This window comes from Mycetomoellerius zeteki, unplaced genomic scaffold, assembly GCF_001594055.1.
Source record: "Mycetomoellerius zeteki isolate Tzet28-1 unplaced genomic scaffold, Tzet1.0 scaffold93, whole genome shotgun sequence".
Classification (NCBI taxonomy): Eukaryota; Metazoa; Arthropoda; class Insecta; order Hymenoptera; family Formicidae; genus Mycetomoellerius; species Mycetomoellerius zeteki.
The window spans coordinates 443,132-466,035 of record NW_017257968.1 but is presented as its reverse complement, the minus strand read 5'-3'; the positions used below and the strand labels follow the sequence as shown (position 1 = coordinate 466,035).

Below are 22,904 nucleotides of genomic sequence, written 5' to 3'. Positions count from 1 at the left end.
CTCTCTCTCTCTCTCTCTCTCTCTCTCTCTCTCTCTCTCTCTTCGTGCACTCTCCTTCGCTTACATACATACGTACATACTTAAGTACATGTATACATGCACGTATAAACATATATATGTAGGTATCCTAGCCGGATGCCTTCCATAGTTATACCACCGCGCCTGTCTCTCGGTGCCGGTACCGTACTCACGTTTCGTCCGCGTATAAACTAGAGAACCGCGCGGCGAAGTGCGTCCGTGTGCGTTGCTGTACACACCGAGTACATAGCACGCCTAGACCATTTTGCAGCGTTCCTGCCATTCTAACATCCGCGTTTCATTAAAAGATCTCTCGGCCCGACCTCTCGGCTGCGCCGTAACGACTGGCACTTCGCGTAAGACGGACCACGCCGGTGTGTACACTCGGTGTCTCGGAAGTGATCTCCGCGTTCTTGCGGCGGACGTCGGTCCCTTGACGATCGTGTCGTCGGCATCGCGTTTAATACCGCAAACTTCCTTAACGAAAGAACGCTATATACAAGGGAGCACGGAATAAATTGTACCACGATTCATAAAGTTTGCTTCAAATTGCCTTAAGATATAAAATGCGATTTATGAATTATTTATTCAGATTCTTTTGATTCTAAGCGCATTACACGCGCGGAGATTGTATCATGTTATTGTTTTTTTTATGTCGTGACGATATCTGTTGTGACGTTGACTTGATGAATGAAGATAAGCGCCACAATCTTGTTATACCTCGAAAGCGCGACGTATCACGATGGACGTTTCCGTTTGCATTTTGCACGTTATTGCAGGAAAAACATGTAATCGAGATTGGATAGTCTAAGATCAATATATACACTGCGAACGCAGTGTCGTTGTGCAATCGCTTAGAAATTCATTGTGCGATAAAACCGCATGCGAGGACTATTAAACTTGTTGCTCTTCGGCTCGACTGTAATGGAAATGAACAATGGCTTGGTAATACTTGAGAAACTGTGTAACCGAAGTTGCAGTTCTCAGTATTTCAAATACTCTTTCAAATCCACATCCATCGTCTCAAGTATCAACGTTTCGACCCACAATAATATGTATAACTTTATTTTAAATTATAACCCAAATATCTAAGTGCACTGTTCTATCCATTTGAATAATCTTGAGATTAATTTAACCTTCTTCTGCAATATGGAATTTTAACTTTTTCATCAGCAATAGTCTTCGAGAAAACAGTAATTTTTTAAATTGTGTGTTCCAGATTATATAAAAATCTGAATTTTTGAAAAATTTTGATATACTTAAATTTTAACGAGTTTTTACTATAATAAAGTCGGATTGTATTTTACTTATTTTTTACAGATTTAAATTTATTTATCAGAATTCACAATCAAAATATCGATGATGCTTTTAAAAGACCCCATATTGCGGAAGGTCAATCGTATGATTTCTCAAAATATATGTCACGGGGAGCCGGGGCTGTTTTCGGTGACTTTACTGCGGATTTAACATGACAGCCTTGTCTTTCTGGTTCGCGGGATAAGATTTCGCAAGGATAGGCGCATTTCACAGGGGGTTGACGAACATGAACGCGGCATAGTCGGTAATGCCCCCGTAAGGGAGTTAACAGTAATTCCTGTCGACCGGGGGCCCGTCCCTTTCGACATTTACGACGTGTTTTACGCGATCAAAGCAAGCCGTAACAATTATTGGGCGATCTCGCGGCCGTAAAATTTTATTCGACCCCCACAGCCACGAAGTAAGCCACCCCATCGCCGTTTCCAATCGCGAACTAGGGGGATGCTTCACGATCTCTGCCCCCTAGCTACAATCTTGTTTCTTGCACGGCTAGAAGATTATCTATTAAGTGGTAAATGCCTTCGAATTGATTTCAAGGTTCAACGAAGTCTTCATGAAATATAAGATTTATAGGCAAAACTAACATCGCACTGATAATTCAACATTAAACGTTACACATCAAGATGTCGGCAATTTCATATTAAATATGTTATTTTCAAGAACGGTTGAGATTTATACTTCAAAGCAGTCGAGGAACGAGGCGCCGAGCATTCTCGGGAAGCATATCTTCGCACTTATCCCGTCCAGATGGCGGAAATCGATGGCCGCCGGCGATCGTTCCGGACACCCGGTACGTCGGGCTCTGCGCATTGTGTACATTTGGCCGCGTTTTCGCGTCGAGTTTTGATTTACGGGGTTGAAGGAGTACGGGAAGCAGGAGGGCGACCACGGTGAAGGAGGAGGAGGGTGAGTGTTCCGGCGGAAGTAGCTGGGAAAAAGGAGGAAAAATAATAGGAGAGAAAGGAAGGGGGTGGCGGTCGAGAAAGTTGGACGGGCGGAACATGGCAAAGATATGGTCGAGCGAATTCAAGTCGTAAGATGGAGAAATAGAGAACGGGGGTTGAAAGAAGGAACGAGGAGGGTGGCGACGACGTCGATGCTGGAAAAACATCGCGGAGCGTTGTGAGCGAAATACCATAGTTCGCGCGCGGGATCCTTTTTTGGGTGGCGAAAGCACGGAATTGCCAGAGCGCGAAAGAAATCGCCGAAAAGAAGCTCTTCCCTCTCCCGCGAGCAACATAAAGCCGGAGATATACGCGCGAACGAGCGTCGAACTTCGCAAAACATTGTTTTCTACGGACAGAAAGAGAGTTTCGAGATTCGCCCGACCGAGAAGTCCCGTTCTCGTCGCCTCGGCACCCGGAACTTCCGCGTCGATAAATCCGCGATCAACGGGATACGTCGTGAAACGACGGGTACGACTGGAAGGGTAATTCGTTGGCGTGTTTTAAAGCGGAAGAAAATTGTATACTTGCGAAGATGAGTATAAATTTCTTAAAATTCTTCACACATTAAATTTTTATTTTGTTCAATTTATATTAGAATTTATTTTACACACGTGTGAAGTTGGCCCCCTTCAACTTTTGAAAAAATTAACTTTCTATAGCTCATTCGATTGCTCATCGTTTATATATGTATGTACATTTCAAATTTTCGTTTGCACACTTTTGTTAAAAAGTTTCGTTAGTACTATTTAAAAACAAATATATATTTATTAAAGTAAATTTAGTAAATTTTTTCCAGTTCATATATATATATTGTATATATATATATATATAGATCTGAAAATAATTTTTTTTGGATCCTTAAAATAATTATGTCAACCACTCAAGTTAATGGAGGATAAGATTTTTACTAGGATATCAAAATTTTTGCAGCATTGCTTATCATGCTTTTCTACACAAATATTTTGATAGTCCAATAAAATTAATTTTAGATTTGTGTATCCAGTTAAATTTTTAGACATTTCAGCAAAATCATTCTTTCCGTGCGATTTCGATGAAGAACCGTGCATTTAAACGCGCGTTTATCGCGTGCGTTGGTTTGTTTTTTTTTCATCTCGACATTCGAAACCGGCACGCGAGTTAGCGTCGCATCACATCGTCTCGAACAAGCGAGGACGAGTCTCGAAACACGAGCCTGCCGTCTCGATTTCCTTCGTAAATCAGGAGAGCTCGGTATATTTTTACGGCAGGGGCGTCGATATCGGATCCCAGGGGGGCCTAGACATTGGCGTCTTTCTTCCCTCCTCTTTCAGTTCCCTCTCGGAAAGCGTACATATCGCGCCCTACGCCCGGGATTCACCCTCGAATTAAAAGAGCAGCCATCTCGGCCACCTTCCCTTTTTCCTCCCCCTCTTCTCGTCCTGCCCCGCACGGATTAAGGAATGAAGGCGTGAGAAAGGTGGCGAGAAGGTAAAGAAAATAGAGAAATGAAGTTAATATTACACGAAACGCTGAATCAGCTATATTAAATATATAATTTTATATTAGATACGGTAAAGGAGATGCATTGAGAAAAAAACAAATTATATTTTGCATAGGGTAACTCCGATATATACGCCGCACCTATCAAAAACTTAATTTATTAAGTATTATTTTCTATGTTTAAAGTAAACGAACTATATCAGTAAAAACTTTGTACTGTCTACTACTATAAAAAAAATATTAGAAATCCGAAATATATATTTATTTTTCGTATTAAGAAATAAACTTTTTGAAATCCTTACATTTTTGCCGTATATTCCATAGGGGGTGAGATATATGGCTACTCATAGAGGGAGAAGGGGATATGTACGGCTCATGAAAAATTTACAAATAATCCTTATAAATAAGACGTAAAATGACACAATAACTTACAAAATGCGTTTATAAAGTTTTATTAAGGAATAAGAATGATAAATATGTATATGAAGTAATAAATAACAATTATAATCTTCCTACATATATTACAAGTATTATGACATGAGGTACATATTTCATGTAATGTATTTAGTGCACTGAATTCAATCTGCGCACTTTGTATGCTTTGGACATAAATCCCGTCCGCTAAAAATGCCGTATATCCCAAACAGGTGGGATATACAAGACAACAAACTAAACAAAGAATATGAAAGCAAAGTACTTGTATTTTGCTATAAACATGCTTTACTAATTCCTCTACACGTATGTATTACGAAATAACCACTAAGTCTTTTACACACCCTACAGTAATCATTTTATGTAGATTATAACTTATGATGGCGCTACTTATTGCAGTGACAAATCGATTCAACTCACAATAATTTCACAATTAATATTAACAGTAAGAAGCTGAAATCATAACACAATACTAATATAACATAAAGGCATATAACAGAGTAGTTGCGGGAAAATTATCCCCACTCCTTCTATTTTTTCTGACTTCTGCGGCGTAAATCCCAACGCAGCGTATTTGCCAGAGAGTTATATATATCCTAAATAATTTTAATAATTTTAACTTCTAGTTTTGTGAATCTTTCTAATGTACAAACTATTAACTTTAACAATTAACGCTCTCGCTATCTCGCTTTTATCGCGTTTACGTACATACCGATGCACATCTTCTAGTGACATCTTCGGTATTCTGACGTTCTTCCACACCTCGTTTCCACATCCGCCGTTAAAATGGCGACAACGTCGTAGAGAAAAGCTGCCCTAATCTCGCGAACGACGCCGGGTGTGCGATAACTCAGACCATCCTGGCGAGTCTTACAGCGGGGTACCAACCCGCGCTCTTAAAATATGCAAGAGAAAGAGAGAAAGAGAAAATACAGGCGGTAGGAATCCACGTGCGACGAAACACAACCCTCGGGATAATTTAGATTCGTGGAGCGAAGCATAGCAACAGAGAAGACCGGTGGCAGAACGTCGGCGGTGTGTATTGATCTAAACGGGAACCCGTGAAAGCAATTAAGATAAGGCACGGTAACAAAGGGTTGTCGGCTGCTACCCGCTTTTCGCGGTGGAAAACAACGCAGTGACGGCGGATAGCGAAAAGGATAGACGGGGGTACAGATACGTAGCGGGATACGTGAAGGAGGAAATACGAGGTCGATTCTAGGTTGGATGTTAAAAGGCGATCGAGAAGCTCGATATTTATTATAAAAGCGGGCGATCGCGAAGGCGAACCGAGGTTTTGACCCATGAAATTATAATCCGTTTGTGATACCTAAAGTTGCCTGAGTTACTGCTACGGTGCCGTTCGCATTCATTGAAGCGAGTTATTCGTTCGTCTGTTCGGTCGCTTGCTCGGTTCACTCGCTCGATCTGGATCCGATTTTACATATAAGACAATTACAATTTAAAATAGTCTCCGATGAGAATAAATCTAATTAATGAATAAAAGATTATCCTATTTTTCTGTCGAAGCAAATCTTTGTGCTTAAATATTTCTGTGTGAATTTATATACATATCTGATTCTGCAAATTGCGCACTGAAATCTTTTTTGCGCGGTTTGCTGAAACGCAATCATGAATAAAATCAGAGTAGTAATATCACATATTAAATTGACAAGCAATTTAATAATTTACATGTAAGAATATCTGCGATTCGCTACTCGTCGTAATCAAAGTTATTAGTGTTAGCATTAACGCGTTATTTTTCCAGGTTTTCTTAATCGTTTAAACGTTTTCGCGGCGCACGAATTAGTCGTGCAATTAGCCTGCAAATAGGCCTCTCTTCAATAAGGTGTCTAATATTAATGTACTTCATTCGCAAACGACCCTCGAGAATGGCGAGCGTTACGTTGCAGGTATGAGTTTATATACTGGGTGTCCCATATACAGATCCGCGCGTCGCACACGTGTCAATCGTAGATAGAGGGAGAGAGGGGGAAAGGGATAGCAGGAAAATGTAGCAGAAAGACAGAGACGTGGGGAGCAACGAGAGCAAGAGCAAACGGCTTGTGCAGACCGTCTGAGTCGTAAAATGTTAACTGCTAGTAAAACTGAGTTTACGCGCTTGTAAGGACCCCCGCAGGAGGCTGCTGCCATCCCTGGCCCCTCTTCAGCTTGGCAGCACGCAGAGTCGCCCCTTACACCCCCTAATAGCCAGATTATTGCTCGTAAGCCACCCCCGCCGTCTGCCCGTCTCCCGCATGAGCACGAAAATAATTCCGAAAGAACGTTTAATTTGCACGCTTTCTTAGACTCTCTGTTATTGGATACGTAAAGGGACCAAGTACCGTCGTCGTCTGAATTTCGAAACATTGTAATACATGTATGCGTATATATTTGACATCAATTCAACTCACAATTCTATTAACCCTTTCGATTTTCAATTTTTATTACGAAAGGAAAAGATCTTGAATGAAGAATAATTTTGTAGAAGACACTAAAGTTACTAAATGGATAAAGAGCATCATAATTTGTCCGCTATTTAACTCAAATTCAAAAGTGAATGCAATTATCTTAATCTTTGTCAGGTTAAGCTAATTAATACTTAAAGCATAGAGTTACATAAAATATGTACTATCCGGCGCTAATTTAGCTGAAAAGTTAAATTTCGCGGCTACTTTGCCTATTTAGTGACTTTAAGACGGTTTTCGTTATAATTGTATAAGAATGATTATTATTATATGCTATGGGATTTATTTTCTCTTTCTTCCTTTCTTCTTCTCAAGAGTCTTTCTTTTTTCCAAATTATGTTATAAATTATAAAATAAATGTCGATTACAAGGATTAAAAATAATATAATCTTTTTTCATGGATAAGAGGATAAACATTTATTTCTATCTTAAAACGAGCGCTCGTATCAGCGATCGAAATTGCTTGGCCTTTTAACTTTCAATGGTGCAAGTTCTTCCGCATCGCCGTAAACCGGCGTTTTATTCCACCGCCCTCGGCGAGCGACGCCGTCCAGAGGTTTTTCATTTTTAATTACCCACAGCGCCGTGAAAAGTTCCCGGCACTGCACGAAAGTTTTAATGGCTGCGTTGACTGTCGTTAACCCCTTCTTAAGTCACCCGTGGAAGTACCGTGGAACGTGCTACGATTTCGAAACTTATTTGACTTCATTCTTGAAGCGATCGTTTGATTTGACCATATCTTTCTCCATCGCGATTCAATTTTCAACATCATTCATTCGAAACGTCACTGAAGAAATAATGAATTAGCGTTTGCTCAATCCAGAAATAACAGATTCGTTCTTATTTTTCGAAATTAATATTTGATTTTATTCTTCTGTAAAAAATACTTTCTGTAAATTGTCGCGAAGATAATTAAATCCAAAATAGGTTCCTAAAAATTCAGAAATTACACTATTTACGAGTCTTGCAATTTTTTGCTTGAAGAAATGTTTCCCCGTCACTTAAAGCGACACGTCTTCTCTATAGAATCCCCCCTAGAGTCTTGTCGAAGAAACAGAAGTCTAGCCCCTCTTTTCCACTGGCATAATTGTTACACTTCGTATAAATGCATTAGCTCTGTGCATTCGTTTCACGCCTCTGCGAGTCCACGAGAAGTCTCGTTCGTTCCCCTTTTCTTCATGTCTCCGGGGACTTTTTTCGCGAGCTGTGGCGAAAAGTGGCGGACGAGAAAAGTTTTCAGCGAATTCAAGTAGCGACTTGGGCAATTGCAAATGCGAATTCATTCATAAAGTCACATCGAGACCGAAGAAAAGTAATAACCTGAAATTATCGTTGGAATTTTGTGGAGAAAAGTAAGAAATAATATTAAAATATTCGCAAAAAAAATTGATGATAAATATGAAACAATTTTGTCGTAAAATCTATCGTTATATTTTCAAAGATAATCGATAAATTTTTTCAAAGTTTTTACATCTTTAGATACAATTAGTTTATATTTTTTATTATATCACATATATATCGTAATTTGTCAAGATTTTAGGTTGAAATATAATCTTGCTGTAAACATAGTATATCTTGTATGACGTACAGAGTTCAGTCTTCTCTAACGAAGAGATTCCTCTTGACGCTTCGTCAAAGAAGCTGAGAGTTCTTGTTTCGCTTGCATGCCAGCATTTGCCTCGGGTGAGGGTGCTAACTGTCGAAGACGACAGGGTTAACATCTTCGTAGTGGCAGGGAGTTTCGCGCGAGGATAGTGGGAAAACCGGGGAATGTACGAAAGGCAGAGTATAGAATGTCCCTCGCTCTGCGGTTTTATGGGTCGTCCAGGTCCATCATGCGCCATAAAAGTACAATAAAACCGCTGTTACACCATGGAGAACTACCCGTTCTAAACCACTGCGTGCAACGGGCCCTTAAGACGAGAAGAAGACTGACGGAGATGCTTGGGGAGACGACCAGAGGCAAAATTGATTCTTTTATGATCGACAAACGCGCGACCCCGAACTAAGATCGATTTGCAAGCAACCCATTTTATTTTTACGTGAATATATACAGATGTATTCCCCTCTGTCTCTTTGAGGTCCTTTAAATCGAATTAATCGTTCTAAATAATTCAGAGTATAGAAGTTACGAGCGTAAAATACAAAAAACGTGATTTCAAAAGTCACATTCCCATAAAATAATTTATTCTTTAGAAACTTAAAATTATTTTTTTCTAATATTACATTAGATATCATCCCTATGTATATATTGTATATGAATATAATTTCAACGTGGCGCTTTCGTCTGTTTTCAGTTTTGTCACTGAGAAATACGCAAGAAGAGGAGCCGCCAGACCCGCAGCTAATGAGGCTGGATAACATGCTGATCGCCGAGGGAGTCGCTGGACCAGAGAAGGGCGGTGGTGCGGGGGCCGCTGCATCGGCATCAGCGGCAGCTGCGGCCGGTCCACCCGGACAACCGGACAACGCGATCGAGCATTCGGACTACAGGGCCAAACTTGCTCAGATTAGGCAAATTTATCATCAAGAATTAGAAAAATACGAGCAGGTTCGTATAAAGAAAGTATGAAAAAAATATTATCGAGTGATTTAAAATATATTTCGGCTTTAACTTTTTTGCGAGAGAGAAAGCGAGAGGGCACCGTGCGCTTTCTGTGTATACCGGATTTCCGTCTGCAAATTGCGTAATGGACACTCGCGTTTGGTTCGCCGAATTTAATCTTGATGAATTTATAAATGTACTGTAAACGCAAAATGGCCAACCGACCCATTAAGCCAAACGGGTTAAGTTTAACTCGCGTATTGATTTTCGCAGCGCGCGGCGCCGCAGTCAAACATTTTTACGTTTGCGCGCGCGACGTCGCAAAATCCCCTCTCACTCCCACCAAAATTATTCATTCCAGAGAGAGAGAGAGAGAGAGAGAGAGAGAGAGAGAGAGAGAGAGAGAGAGAGCAAGCGAACATGCTCGCTTTATGCAAATCCCGCTTATGAATATTATTCGCCGCGAGCGAGCGGCGGCGGCCCATTATCGGCGCCATATCGAGTATTGAATTCGGGTCGCGGAATTACATCGGTCGTTTTATCGTCGTCCGACTTTGTGAGCGCGAAAAAAAGAAAGAGAAATAAAAAAAAAGGAGAGAAACGAAAAAGGCGAACTGAAAGGTTGAAATGAACTCGCGGCGCGTAAACGAGCGCCGTTATTCACTCTCGCCGGGAGAGAACTCTCGGCAAAATGAAAAATTTAAACGCGTAACCTCGTGGTTATCGTCGAGATCCGGCGGCTGACAAATTTCGGCCATCTCGGTGCGCTATCAGCCCTCTCGATTCCACCATCGATAATCTCTCCGCTCGTGAAATTCAACGACGTCGACGCGAATTTATCGTCCGCCGACGATCTCGCGGTCTCGTTAAGGTTGCGTAATATGCTGGAGCGGATTCTCACCATGATACAAACGACGATCACAGGCGGTCACGAGTCCGCCCGATAAAACGACCGATCGAAAATTCACACTGTAATTCCGCGTAATCCACGGGTATTAGACGGCGATCTTCATTAATAACGCGTTATTAAATCGCTAGTGAGATGATCGTTGTAATCAAGCGATTTTCACGGCACGTACTTTCACGATCTTCTACCAAAAGGAAAGCGTCAACAATTCCCTTGCGGCGTGTCATACATATACAGGGTGTCCCAGGAGGAAAGATTAATATTCTAGGAGATGACGGTATATCAATCATTTTAAGTAGAAATGTTGATACGAACGCGCGTGTCTTATTCTGAACGGTTTCCGAGATAGTTTGAACGGTCGGATTTTTGAAAATTAAAAATAATAATAATGAAAGGGCATTGAATCACAGTCGCACAATTTCAGTGGCGAATAACTTTATAATTTAATATACATATGTATAGAAACATACGTTTCGGCCTAGATTAAGCCATCTTCAGTACAGACACAGAATTTAGTTAATTAATGAAATTAAAACACAATGTGTTACAAAATTAAAAGTTGGAGCTTATTCGTTAGTATTTGCGCTAGTTAGATATATAAAAGAGTCTTGCTAGTATTTTCTTGTTCTTCATGTGCCTTTATATTACATATACATTACTGGTCTAATTACAAAAGTAAAATCATATTAATATTTTTTTCGCTTGTATGAGTACAATTTAGAAATAAATTATGAAAGTTTGAATCTAATAGGTTTTCTTTACCTTAATGTGAAAATTTAGAGCATGACAATTATCTTGCTAATTGAGTGCCATTCATCAGTTTTTTAAATTTATTATAAACTTTAAAAACGTATCACTTGAACAATGGATTATTAAAAAATGTACGTAGAATCTCTTTCTTAATAGTAATTTTGCAACTGCAAATTCAATCTCGAAAACCGTTCAGAATAAGATACGTGCCAAAGGGTTTGCGGGTTATCGCCGTGTCGTGATCCATTGCTACTTAATGCTATAATGGCATTAGCAATGGATCACGACACGGCAATAACCCGCAAACCCTTTGGCACCTCTGAAGAAAATACCCGTGAAAGCCTCAAAAGAATACGACACGTGTTCGTAAACACGTATTTTTACTTAAAATAAAGGGTTATTTCTCAGAATATTGACCTTTTCTCTTGGAACATCCTGTATACACATAGATTTAAACAGATATTAAGGAGCCTGTAGGCCTATTCTGTAACTTTTTAACGACAATTTTATTAGCTAGGGATGTCGTTACACAGATATTTTACATGGTGAAAAAGCTGCGCAACGACAGTATAAAGCTGGAAACACAATAGACACAGGCAATAGGACATAGGCACATGCAACAGGGAATAACGAGCCGTCCAATCAGAGCTCTGGGGTATAAGTTCGATATTATATCCCAGAGCTCTGATTGGACGGCTCGTTATTCCCTGTTTGCCTGTGCCTATTGCCTGTGCCCATTGTGTTTCCAGCTTAACGATACCGAACTATCGTTAAAAGTTACAGAATAGGTCTACTGGTGTCGTCTGTTTTACTAACAAAAATACCATTTTTGTTCCATACCAATTCGTATTAGTTTCATAGACTTAAAATTCCTTTTCCACGAGTAAAATACACGCGCTAATGTATCTTTTTTGACACGATTCCGTCGGAGTCTGGCCGTCACGTCAGCATCCTCTTAATGATTCTCGATTATGACAGAAACGCGTGTACTTTTTTTCTATACGAACGTTTAATGACGACTAGCTCGAAAGGGGGACTGATAAGACGCAGAATGTTATGTACGTTTCAAGAGAAACGACTGCCGTCGAGCTGGTCTCGGACAGGGCGACTCGCGTGTTAATGAAGCGGCTCGCGCTAAGTAAAATCTCGCGTGCCGGACTCTGCCTGTATGTCGCGTGATACACGGGTTCTTTCAAGAGGACGCAAATCACTACGTCGAGATATTGCCGCGCTCCGACGGAAATTCGACGATGTTATCGCAAGCAGTTTCATTAAGAATTTCCCCCTCGGTCGCTTCCTCTTCAAATCGCTGCCATGACCCGGTCGCGACGCGACGTGGCGCGCCGCGATAATTCGACGCGACAGAACAATTTTGACGCTGGATAAGACCCTTGTGAATTTGGTGAAGTAAAAGTAAAAAGTTCCTCGGTCGATTAACTCGAATAAATATTAATTAAATGATCAAAGCTCTCAAACGCACGTGACTAATTAATATAATAATCTGATACGAGTTAAATGGTCAAAGCGCTTTCAAACGTTTCACGAAATTATTACGTGGGAAATTTTCTCAAATGATACTCCGAATTACGCTGACTCTTGCACATAATTTTACTTTTAATTAATTTATTTCAAAAATAATTCACCACGATTTAGAGATACCTATCTGCGCGATTATCGTGCCGTCGCGAGGCAAAGTCGCGGCGATTACAAAATCGCGTACTCATCACCGGTCGTGTTCACATCTCTTTTTCACCGGCGGGACAGATTACCGGTCATTCCGCTTGACATACGCGCGTAAAAGCCCTTACATTCGCATGACGTCGCGCGTAATCGGCCATTTTTACCGTAAATAGGGCCCGCTCATCGGCCCCAGGCGCATAACTCTTTTTAACGCCGCTCGCGTTTTCGCCGGCAGTTTTTCCTCGCCGGTCGCCGTACCTTCGCTCCCTGCGGATGTACAGCCGTGTGCATGCACACCCACGCGCGCACGTGTGCGGGGCCGTGTGCTTTAATTGCCACACCCGCTTCGACCCCATATTTCACCGTGTGTCAGCGGGCTTGATGTTTCCCCGCGGTAAACACGCACAGCCCCGGAGGTCCACCGGCGCATTCATCAGGGTCGGATTAAAAGGGCATACTGTATTTTCGCGCAAAATGATTTTAACGTCACGCTTCGCCAATAACGTCGCGTCCTTTTATTTTAGAAAGTTGGAAGAGCCATTAACGCGTTATTACCTTACTTCGCGATTTAAAGCTGGAAGCGCGTTTATCCCGCGTGCGATCCCGCGTGACCGGCCGGCGCGACGCGGCGCGGCGAGCCGTCGATGCGGAAATTGAAGATTACAATTCTTGGAAAGTAGCAATTCGCGCTGCCGTCGGTGGAAATCGTAAACGATGATTCGTGACCGTTTTCTGGGATACGCCCTGGATCCGCCCCTGTAATGCGTGCGTGGCTCTTTGTAGCCGCAACAATATGCACGTCGAAAACATATGCATTCGCGTGCACTTTGCGATGCAACTCGTGCGTGCCGAGGGGTGGTCCGCCGATAAACGGGGCCGTTAACGAGTTTTAAATCTTCTCCCACTTTTCCTTCGAATTCTCTTTCTTAATTTCGAATGGACTTCCACGAAATTGCCATTTGTAGCTGAAATTATACGTGAAAGAACAACGAGTGTAACGATAGTTTGTTAAGCTCCCTCCCGAGAAGAAAAGAACTCAATTGCACGGTATATCCAGAGGAAAATTTGCTAAAACGTACGATATAAATATTTCGTCGGATCTGAAAAGTTCAGTAATTGGTTTAGTTAGCGGGACAACGTTGTCAGGACAGAAAGTTCGGCCATAAGCGAAATTTACTATTCAAATTCGGTCGACTCTGCTGCATTAGGGTGAATGTCTGCCTGACTATGCAACATGGCGTGACAAGCACGAGAATAGAACCGCATCGGGTTTTACGAGATCGCGTGATCACCGCCAGCAAACATCGTTTCTACCATGAATTTCGTCGGTGCATGCCCGCCTTTATTTTATCCGATTCCCAACTCTGATTCCGACCGCGCGCACCTCGGACTATCCCTGTATTGTATCTCGGAAAAAGCAATGCAGAATGCATCTTCCGTTTGCGGGAGGGGGAGGCGCTTTTTACGCGCGCATAAATATTTTGTTTTACTGCCCGTGCGGCTGTATATCTGTTCGACTGGTATGAGCCACCGTAAATCGCATTATAAGTATGATAGCAGAATGTAAATATCTTACGTAAATATCTTCTGAACTATTGCCATAATTTGAGAAAAAAAAGATGGTCCCAATGTGAAATAATATTTTATTGAACGAAACGGGTTCTCGAAATAACTTGAGTAAAGCACGACATCTTTATGATCCTTTAAATAAACTAATTAAACAGTCATGTTATTTATTACGAGGAATGAAAGAAACGGTAGTGTCTCAACGAAAGCGTTCAGTGCCTCTTGGCGACGCGAATTTTCTCACGGCGCTCTAATTTTACTGCGACACGCTCTATTAATACAGACGCGTACGCGTATTGCGAGAATATATAACGGAGGCCAGCATGCCTGGCTTCGCCAACGTTATGGAAATTCCGACGTGTGCATTGCTAAATATACTGGCGCCTGCTCTCTCTCTCCCTCTCTTTCTCTCTCGCTCTCTCGTCGCGGTTATTCCCGCGGTTGGGGAAACAACCCGGAGAGAGTTCCCGATGGTTGCATAATCGAATTTATGCTTGCGGCTGATTTGTATCGTGGAGAGTGGCATAGATCCTAGCTATTTTGCAATTCAGTCCTATCCCAAGTGTCCAGATTAAACCAACGTCATCTTCGAAGGTGAAAAATTCGAAATGTCATTCGGAGTGTCCCGGAAATATACGGATGTCGACAGTCTCAGAAATATAATCCTTGAAATAATCGAAAACAAGAATAGATTAATCCTTTCCTATCAATTCTTGTAAATGAATGAAAATCAAATATTTTATCCTTAATAGTTTCATCTACTCAGCTGATCCAATTAAATCAAAGAATTTGTATTATTTGAAAGAATTTATGGTCCCAAAAAATATAGTTTGCCATTTATAATCGGTTGATCTTACATGAATCAAAGAATTTTTATTACTATTCTTGGAAGAATTTATGAAAATCCCAAAAATTAGTTTGCCGATTATAATTGTGTATAAAATCTTGTATGCTTTAAGAATTATGCAATAAATTACCGCAACACATTATGTCAAATCCGTCTTGACATAGGATTGCAAATGCAGTTTAATATTGTCGATTTTCAGTAGCATAAGAACTTATCAGATGATAGTATCATTTACTCCGAGACTTAGAGCGTTTTAGAAATTAAAGGAAATCAGTCCGGAGAAATGTGACTGGCTTTTCCATCCAATTCAGCAGCGTTCCTTTCGTTCTTTGCACCTTCTCCCTCTTTCTGTCCCTCTCTCTCCCTCTTTCTCCGTCACGTGCAACAGCCGGGAAGACGGGAACGGGGTTGATCCACCCCAGTTGAGTCCCGCGCGAAGAAAGGAACGAAGAGGAAGAGAAGCCGCATAGTGGATCGAGGGAGGAGAAAAGAGAGAGGAGAGTTCGTCGGCGGAATGGAATCCATTTCGAAATTGCAAGCCACCCTGTTCGATCCCCTTTCTCCACCGCCCACCCTCCTCGTATCCTGACACCCTCCCGCGGCCTTTTCCTGGCTCCTTCCCTCAGGAAAAGCCACTCCCCCTGCTCGACTCACACCGCCCGTCTCGCTCTCTATCTCTCTGGCTCGCTCCCTTTCGGGAGACAGCGTGCTCGCCTCGAATACTGATATCGAGCAAAGTCCTTTTTCCCTTAAACCGAGCAGCCACCAGGAATAATGCATTATACGTACGCGTCCTTCCTCTCTCACTACCTCTCTCGCTCCGTCGCTCGACTTTTCCTCTCATACTCTGATCATAGTACTTTCCTTCGTGTCTTGCTAGTCTCGGTTCTCCGCCTTTCATCATGTCGACGAGCTCGAAATGTACTCAAATTTGTCCTGAAACAGTTTTCCATTTTTAATTAACAGTTTATCTCGCAATGAATGTCTTACATTAGATTCGACGCGTTTCCTGTTGAATGATTAATGGTTGGTAAAACCCAACGCTTTGTCTTTATTTGTTTCAGGCCTGTAACGAATTCACTACTCACGTAATGAACCTGTTGAGGGAACAGAGTCGTACTAGGCCGATCACGCCTAAAGAAATTGAAAGGATGGTCCAGATTATCCACAAGAAGTTCTCCAGTATTCAGATGCAGCTGAAACAGTCCACTTGCGAAGCTGTGATGATTCTAAGGAGTCGATTTTTGGATGCCAGGTTCGTGTTGAAACAATAACACAAATAATAGATGATATATATAAAATGCATTCAATTTATCATCATAATCATTTTTGTGCCCTTTGTTTATCCAAATTCGGAAAATATTTGCTGCAATTAACATGATACGAATTGATTTTTGTTGCAGACGTAAAAGAAGAAATTTCAGCAAACAGGCGTCCGAAATTCTGAACGAATACTTTTATTCTCACCTTAGTAATCCCTACCCAAGCGAAGAGGCCAAGGAAGAGCTCGCACGGAAATGTGGAATTACCGTGAGTCAGGTATCGTCAATTATTTTTTCTTATACATATTAAACGATTAACTTTTGTAACTTATAATATTCGATGTCATCCCATGGCTTTTAATTTTTAAATTAATTTAAAAAAATTTTTAAGCTTCTTTAAAAAAGATATTACGCTGAGTAAAATATTTCGATGAAAAAAAAATTAGGTATATTAGACGTGAGAATCTTTTAGCAAATTGAAATGAGCGCGTATCTTTGTTTTGTTTGCTATCAGGTGTCCAATTGGTTCGGAAATAAGAGGATACGCTATAAGAAGAACATCGGTAAGGCGCAGGAGGAAGCGAATCTGTACGCAGCCAAGAAAGCAGCTGGTAGGTTCTTGGCTGAGCGGGTGTCCCTTCACTGTTTTACTTAAAGCATGAGGAAAATTTTGTGATAGTAATTTACGAAATTGATAAAATGTCCATGTATGAATATCTCCATGATTGGAAAGCAACATTTTGTTATTAACGAAAGTCAGAAACGATTTTATTTTATGAATGGCAATTTATAAAACGTTTTCTAAAGTGCTATCTTTTACGTTGCTAGCATTATTTTTATCTCTCAATACTCTCCCGGACTTATTGCTCTTTTGGTTACATCGTCGAACTTCGTCGAGGAAAAGCGAATTAAAAGCGAGGAATGTAAATTGTTCTCCTGTAAATTGAAGTAATTAACGGACAACTCGGTACATATTTTTTTCATATTTTTTTAAACGTTAAGCCAAGAATCGAGATAGAGGAAGTCTCATTACTGTAAATCATTAAGCGACTGAGTTACTGCCTATTGTTCGGCGCCGCAGTGACATTATTACAACCGTTGATGAATCGCCGACGAAGAATACATCTAGCGTTTGTTTTCTTTAGCACGTAATACTTAGAAGAAACACATCTCCGTGACTAAACCTTTTTAAAAATTGCTTGTTTTCAAAAATTGCGAAGCGCATATAGAGCTATGAAATTTTCGTTTCGTCTTTCGGGATAGACTACTTTCTCATTTCATCCTCGCTTACTATCTACTTTCGTCTTTCACCACCAACCTCGAAAGCGATCTTCTCCCTTGTTCTCGTAAAAATTGCAAGAAAAATTCCCGATCCCATTCCGAAATTCCACGGATTCGTGGATCTCACCCTGGTCGCAATTACGCGCGCTTCGCTTAACTACCGAGGCATCTCACTTTATTTCGGACGCGTGAGATATTTTTAACTCACCAATTATACTTGGGAAAGAAGGGGAGAACACGAGTCAGATGGTGAGAGAGGATGGGTGAGACGCTGGGGTACGATGGAAATTCCGGGCTTCTCGCATTTCTTTCAGCACTCTCTGCGTTTGTCTTTCCTCGCCCACGTTTGCGATGAAACGACCCGCGGTTCTCTCGTAATTAAAGAAACGGAATTCTAACGACCCAACTCTGCGAAACAACGCTTGTCTCGAATGGCGCGAAGGTTTTACAAGCGTGGAATACTCTACTGCAGAAGCCGCCGGGTACGGTTCATACAAATCTGAAGCAAATTATGAGAAGGCTCGGATATTTCTGGAGGAAAAAGACGAATCGAAATTACTAACGCATTTACATTCAAAAGCAATGATAAATTATATAAGTTTAATTAGCCTTTTTATATCGTTCCTTTTAAATATATCTTTGCAATAATTAGACTGCAACATTACGTTTTCACGAGCCAAAAAAAGAGCATGAGCTCGTGAGACACGAGAGAAAAAATCGCTGTGGCTTAAAAAGAATTAAAAAAATCGTCCTCGAATTTTGTATGCACTGCGATTGTTTCTACAGCAGCTTTTGCAGGAGCATCGCCGTACAGCATGGGCGGTGCCAGCCAAGGCACCCCGACGCCGATGATGTCGCCGGCGCCGCCCGGAGGACCGCAGGACATGGCCGGATACAGCATGGGAATAAACGGCAGCGACTATGGTTCGCAGCCGTACAACGACGGCTCCATGGGATACGACCCCATGCATCAGGTAAAATTTACGTAGTCTCTCAGAACGTTCACTGTTGCGCGGTGTTTCCTCATTAGCCGGTTCTGGTAGTCAATGTCGCTCGCTTTTTGGAATACGCATTCACATTTACTAAGCATGAGCTTATCCTAGAATGTTATGCACACTGTGTGGAATTACGCTGTGGCTCGGAAACGCACTACCTCTGAAAGAATAGCCGAGAGCGTTAATGGTGATCAATCTCCGGAGGCGAAGAAAGGAAATATAATTTAATTGAATTTTCGTATATTTTGATCGACTTTTATTATGACGAAAACTTGTGCTCATATGATTAAGTTTAGGAATTTGCTCATGTTACTAACAAAAAATCACAACCAAGTGTTTTCCTCCGATTTTAATAAGTTTCGGACTTATATACTTTCAGTGTTAAACTATAAACAAAAAGAGAAATATATATTTTTTTATAAGTGCTTTTTTTCCATTGAATGGGCATGTAACAACTCTCTCTTGAAAAAAATTAATATTTTTTCTTCCTGAGTAAATATTGCTCATGTTACTGATAAAAAATCACAATCAAGTGTTTTCCTCCGATTTTAATAAGTTTCGGATGTTAAACTATAAACAAAAAAAGAGAAATATATATTTTTTTAAATGCTTTTTTCCATTGAATGGGTATGTAACAACAAGAGAGTTACTCTCTTGAAAAAAAATCTAAATCGTCAGATATAAAAAATGTTTAAAAAAGTTAAAAAAAATGGTTTCAAGAGTATTTTATAATAATGATCAACAAAATTTTTTGAAATAATTTTTATATACAAATAAAATTTTTTATAAATAAAAATCTTTATTAAAAATGAGCAGTTTTGAGAAATGAGGAAAAATAAGAAAAAAAGATATTATTTTATTAGTATTATAAAGTACTTTTGAAACTATTCGACTTTTGCTTGACGGTTTAGATAATATTCACTCAGGATAAAATCGATCTTTTCCGCAAAGTATTTTTAAAAAAATTCTCTTATTTTTGTTTATATTTTAACGTATCTAAGACTCATTAAAATTCTCTTATTTTTGTTTATATTTTAACGTATCTAAGACTCATTAAAATTTCTTTGTATTTCCTTGTGAGACGAAAAATTTCATCAAAAATTTATTTAGTGAATAAATTATTGCATGTAATTATTTCATCTTTTTGAGAGAAATTTGTATTTAATATTTTTTAATATTTCGATGTGATAATTTTAAAGTTTGGACCATGATATTTCAAAATTAAAATTGAATTTCTGAAGTCTTTTTATCATTTTGTATATATTTTTTGTACACTGAAATTTTTATATTTAAAAATCACAAAAAAAATAAAATTTTGTATTTAATATATGTTTCTTTTTATTTTATTTAATACTCCTTAAAATTATAGCTCCTAATTAATTTGATTTCCTCAATGTACCGTTATTATCGCATATCCTATTATTTAGATGTTCATCTCTCTTTTTTTCGCATAAATCATGCGAGCATATGAAGTTATTACTGAAATCTGCTGCCTTCGCGCAAATTGCTTCCCTGCAGTTCCAAGCCACGGCATTGCATCTCGATGAATGCATGCGCATCACCTTTCGCATACTCACACTCACTACAAGAGAGAAAGAGGGAGAGAACGAAGAGAGAGAACAAGAACGATATTGGAGCAGAGAGAGAGAGAGAGAGAGAGAGAGTGTGTGTGTGTGTGTGTGTGTGTGTGTGTGTGTGTGTGTGTGTGTGTGTGTGTGTGTGTGTAAGAGAGAAAAGAAAGGGTAGCGGTGAAGGAGTCTGCTTGAGCTTCAGGATGATTACGATGCCATATACAGGGAACAGACCCTCTTGTAAAACAACCCGAATGCATAAAGAGAGCATTACGCATAATGTCGTTTTGGTTTCATATTACACGATTGAATTAAACGTAACCTTTTTGTTTTTTTTTCTTTTTTTTTCAGATTTCTGCGATTTTTCAGATGTATAAATGGAACACGAGTTTCATTCCGTTATAATTTCCCGGGATTGACCAAGTATTCATGTACTCGAAATTTAATTGATCTCAAGAACTCAAATTTACATGCATACTCCTTTTACCCCTGTATATGGATGTGCGTGCATGCGAATGCGTGCGGTTGAATGTGTGTGTTGCTGGAATATATATATATATACTGTAGGCCGGATACGCTATTGCTGATCCTGTAAAGACGGGCTCGAGGGCGCCGACAATCGCGGTGCGAAGGGTGTGTTGGATCGGGTAGGGGTGCTAGGGTAGAATCTGCACAGATACACGCGCGTACAAACACACACACATACACACGTAAGACACACGTACATACACAGCTAGCAGCCAATAGCGCCAGGTTTGCTTAGTATGCATTGGAGTTGCTAAGTCACTTTTTAGGCAGGGCTGGCTCTCTCACATATTAATGGAGCTAGTGGATGCGCGCCGCCTCTCCTAACGAGTCAACCGGCGTCTCTGCTATGCAACGCAACGAAATGAATTTGGAACGGTGGAAAATTTGCGAGGTTTCTTCGATCATACTCGACAGTCTTCCCCTCCGGGGATTTCTTTTATCAATCTTTGATAAATACTTTTCGCGTTACTTTTTTCATCGAATGTCGTTAAGGACCTTCGCATAAATTGTCCGTTATCTTCTTTCTCCTCCTTCTTCATTAGATTCTTCTTTAACCTTCGTAAATTCGCTGAGACTATTTATAGCCCGGATTTGCTTCCATAGTTTATTGCACTGCCCTCACAGTCGTGCCGTTTAAATCGACGTAAACATTTTTGTAAAATTTTCATTGAAAACCTTAGAAATTTAAAGAATTCTAGAGAGAAGAATACTTCGTCTCGCAATTCACAAATTGACACATACATGCTAATTTCCGCTTTGATGTCGGCGCTCGCACGAGGATACGTCTTGTAACGTCTCTAGCGTGGCTCTTCGTTCTTCGAACGTAGTAAATCTCGCTGACGTACAATTTCAACGATGTCGCGTGACACGGAGTGACGTTAAATTAAATTTGCGGGTAAACACAGTGAGCTGGAGTATTCGGGAAGCCTGGCAGGGGATTCCTGTAGGAATTTCAAGCCGATGGATCCAATATCTGACATGTCAATACGCTGATCACTTGTCGATGTTTCGTTTCGACTACAATTCTATCGCGGGATAAAAAAAATCGTTACATTTGTCCGATGAATTATTTGTCGAGGAGCTTATTTAATTCGCATGTTTTCGATTTACAAGATATCAATATTAAGTTATCGTTGAGAAGATCGTAATAATATGTTTACGCAGTGTTTCCTTTGTTTGTTTGTGGACAAATCCTCTATTTTGGAAAACGCGTCAAACTCGAATGGGATCGAGGCCATCCTAGGAAAGCCCGGGAGGAAATTAATTTCGTGGCTGATCCGGTTCACCTAGAAATTCTACGATCGCGCGGGATCACGTGGTGCCGCAAGGGTTGAAATGAAGCGACTAAAATGCATGCTCGTAACTGTGCTGTTCCGGCAGTCACTTCCGGCTTCTGTATAGCTCTCCACTTCTTTATCGATCCGAAACAGAGCCCGTCTTCTCCTGTATCTTCTTGCTGGCGTTAAGTTCCATCAGTTTTATCGTTCGATCGATGCGTCTTCAAACCGGTTCGTGGAGAAACACAAAACACGTAGCGAATTTACGGATCAATTTTATTTTTAACTATTTTCACGATCAACTCGCTTCTTTTTTGCTCAATAAAGCGCTATCTTTTAGTTCAACCGATCTAAATTCTTAATCCGTCTTAAGAAGTATAAAAGAAGTATAAAAGCAATATTATACATTACGGTTCTTTCGATTAACCGTTCATTACGTGTCGCGTTTTTATCAGAAAATATCGTATTATCTTTCAGTCTGTTTAAGTTAAATTTCTAATTTCACTCGTAAAACCAGAGATAGCGAGCCCACGTATCAACTTTGCTTTTAGCTGGACGTGCACCGTTCCTGGATTCTAATCCATTTCGTTGTTCTAATGAGATAGAATTTGCAATTTCTTGTCACATCGATCTCTCCAGGTATTTTCAGCTTCGACGTTGCATTAAGTTTTGACAGCGAAGTTCGACATGATCGGCTCTAATAACGAAGTTTGCGACAACAACAAAGTCCCTCCCTTTGACAACGCTGCAGCTGGCACTAACTACTTTTCCCGTAATCGCATACGTAACAAATGAGCATTCGCTTTGTACACTCTTACACGAGCACAAAGAGCCTCTCTCACACGCCGGCCGATTGACTCCTAACATTTTGCACCGGTCAAGTAATGTAATCCACTTGTATATTTCGTCATAACTATCTTTATCACCGCCTCGTTTTGTCTTCGCCGTCCCTCCCGCTCCTTCACTCTTCTTTTAATCTCGTTCTAATCAGTTGTTGGTTGGTATTTCGAATCTAACAAGTAACAGTAACAGTA

At 40.4% G+C, this 22,904-nt stretch overlaps 1 protein-coding gene across 6 annotated transcripts in view; it reads left to right on the top strand.

Moving 5' to 3' along the window:
• exd (PBX homeobox extradenticle) overlaps nucleotides 1–22,904 on the top strand; it is a 51,735-nt gene that overhangs the window by 22,197 nt on the left and 6,634 nt on the right. For 5 of the 6 annotated variants that reach the window (XM_018460244.1, XM_018460240.1, XM_018460242.1 and 2 more), the window contains exons 3-7: nucleotides 8,959–9,212; nucleotides 16,021–16,211; nucleotides 16,360–16,495; nucleotides 16,733–16,829; nucleotides 18,286–18,473. In XM_018460244.1, coding sequence (XP_018315746.1) covers nucleotides 8,959–9,212; nucleotides 16,021–16,211; nucleotides 16,360–16,495; nucleotides 16,733–16,829; nucleotides 18,286–18,473 — 866 coding nt within the window. The remainder of the gene's footprint in view (nucleotides 1–8,958; nucleotides 9,213–16,020; nucleotides 16,212–16,359; nucleotides 16,496–16,732; nucleotides 16,830–18,285; nucleotides 18,474–22,904) is intronic. The other variant, XM_018460241.1, reaches the window with a different exon arrangement.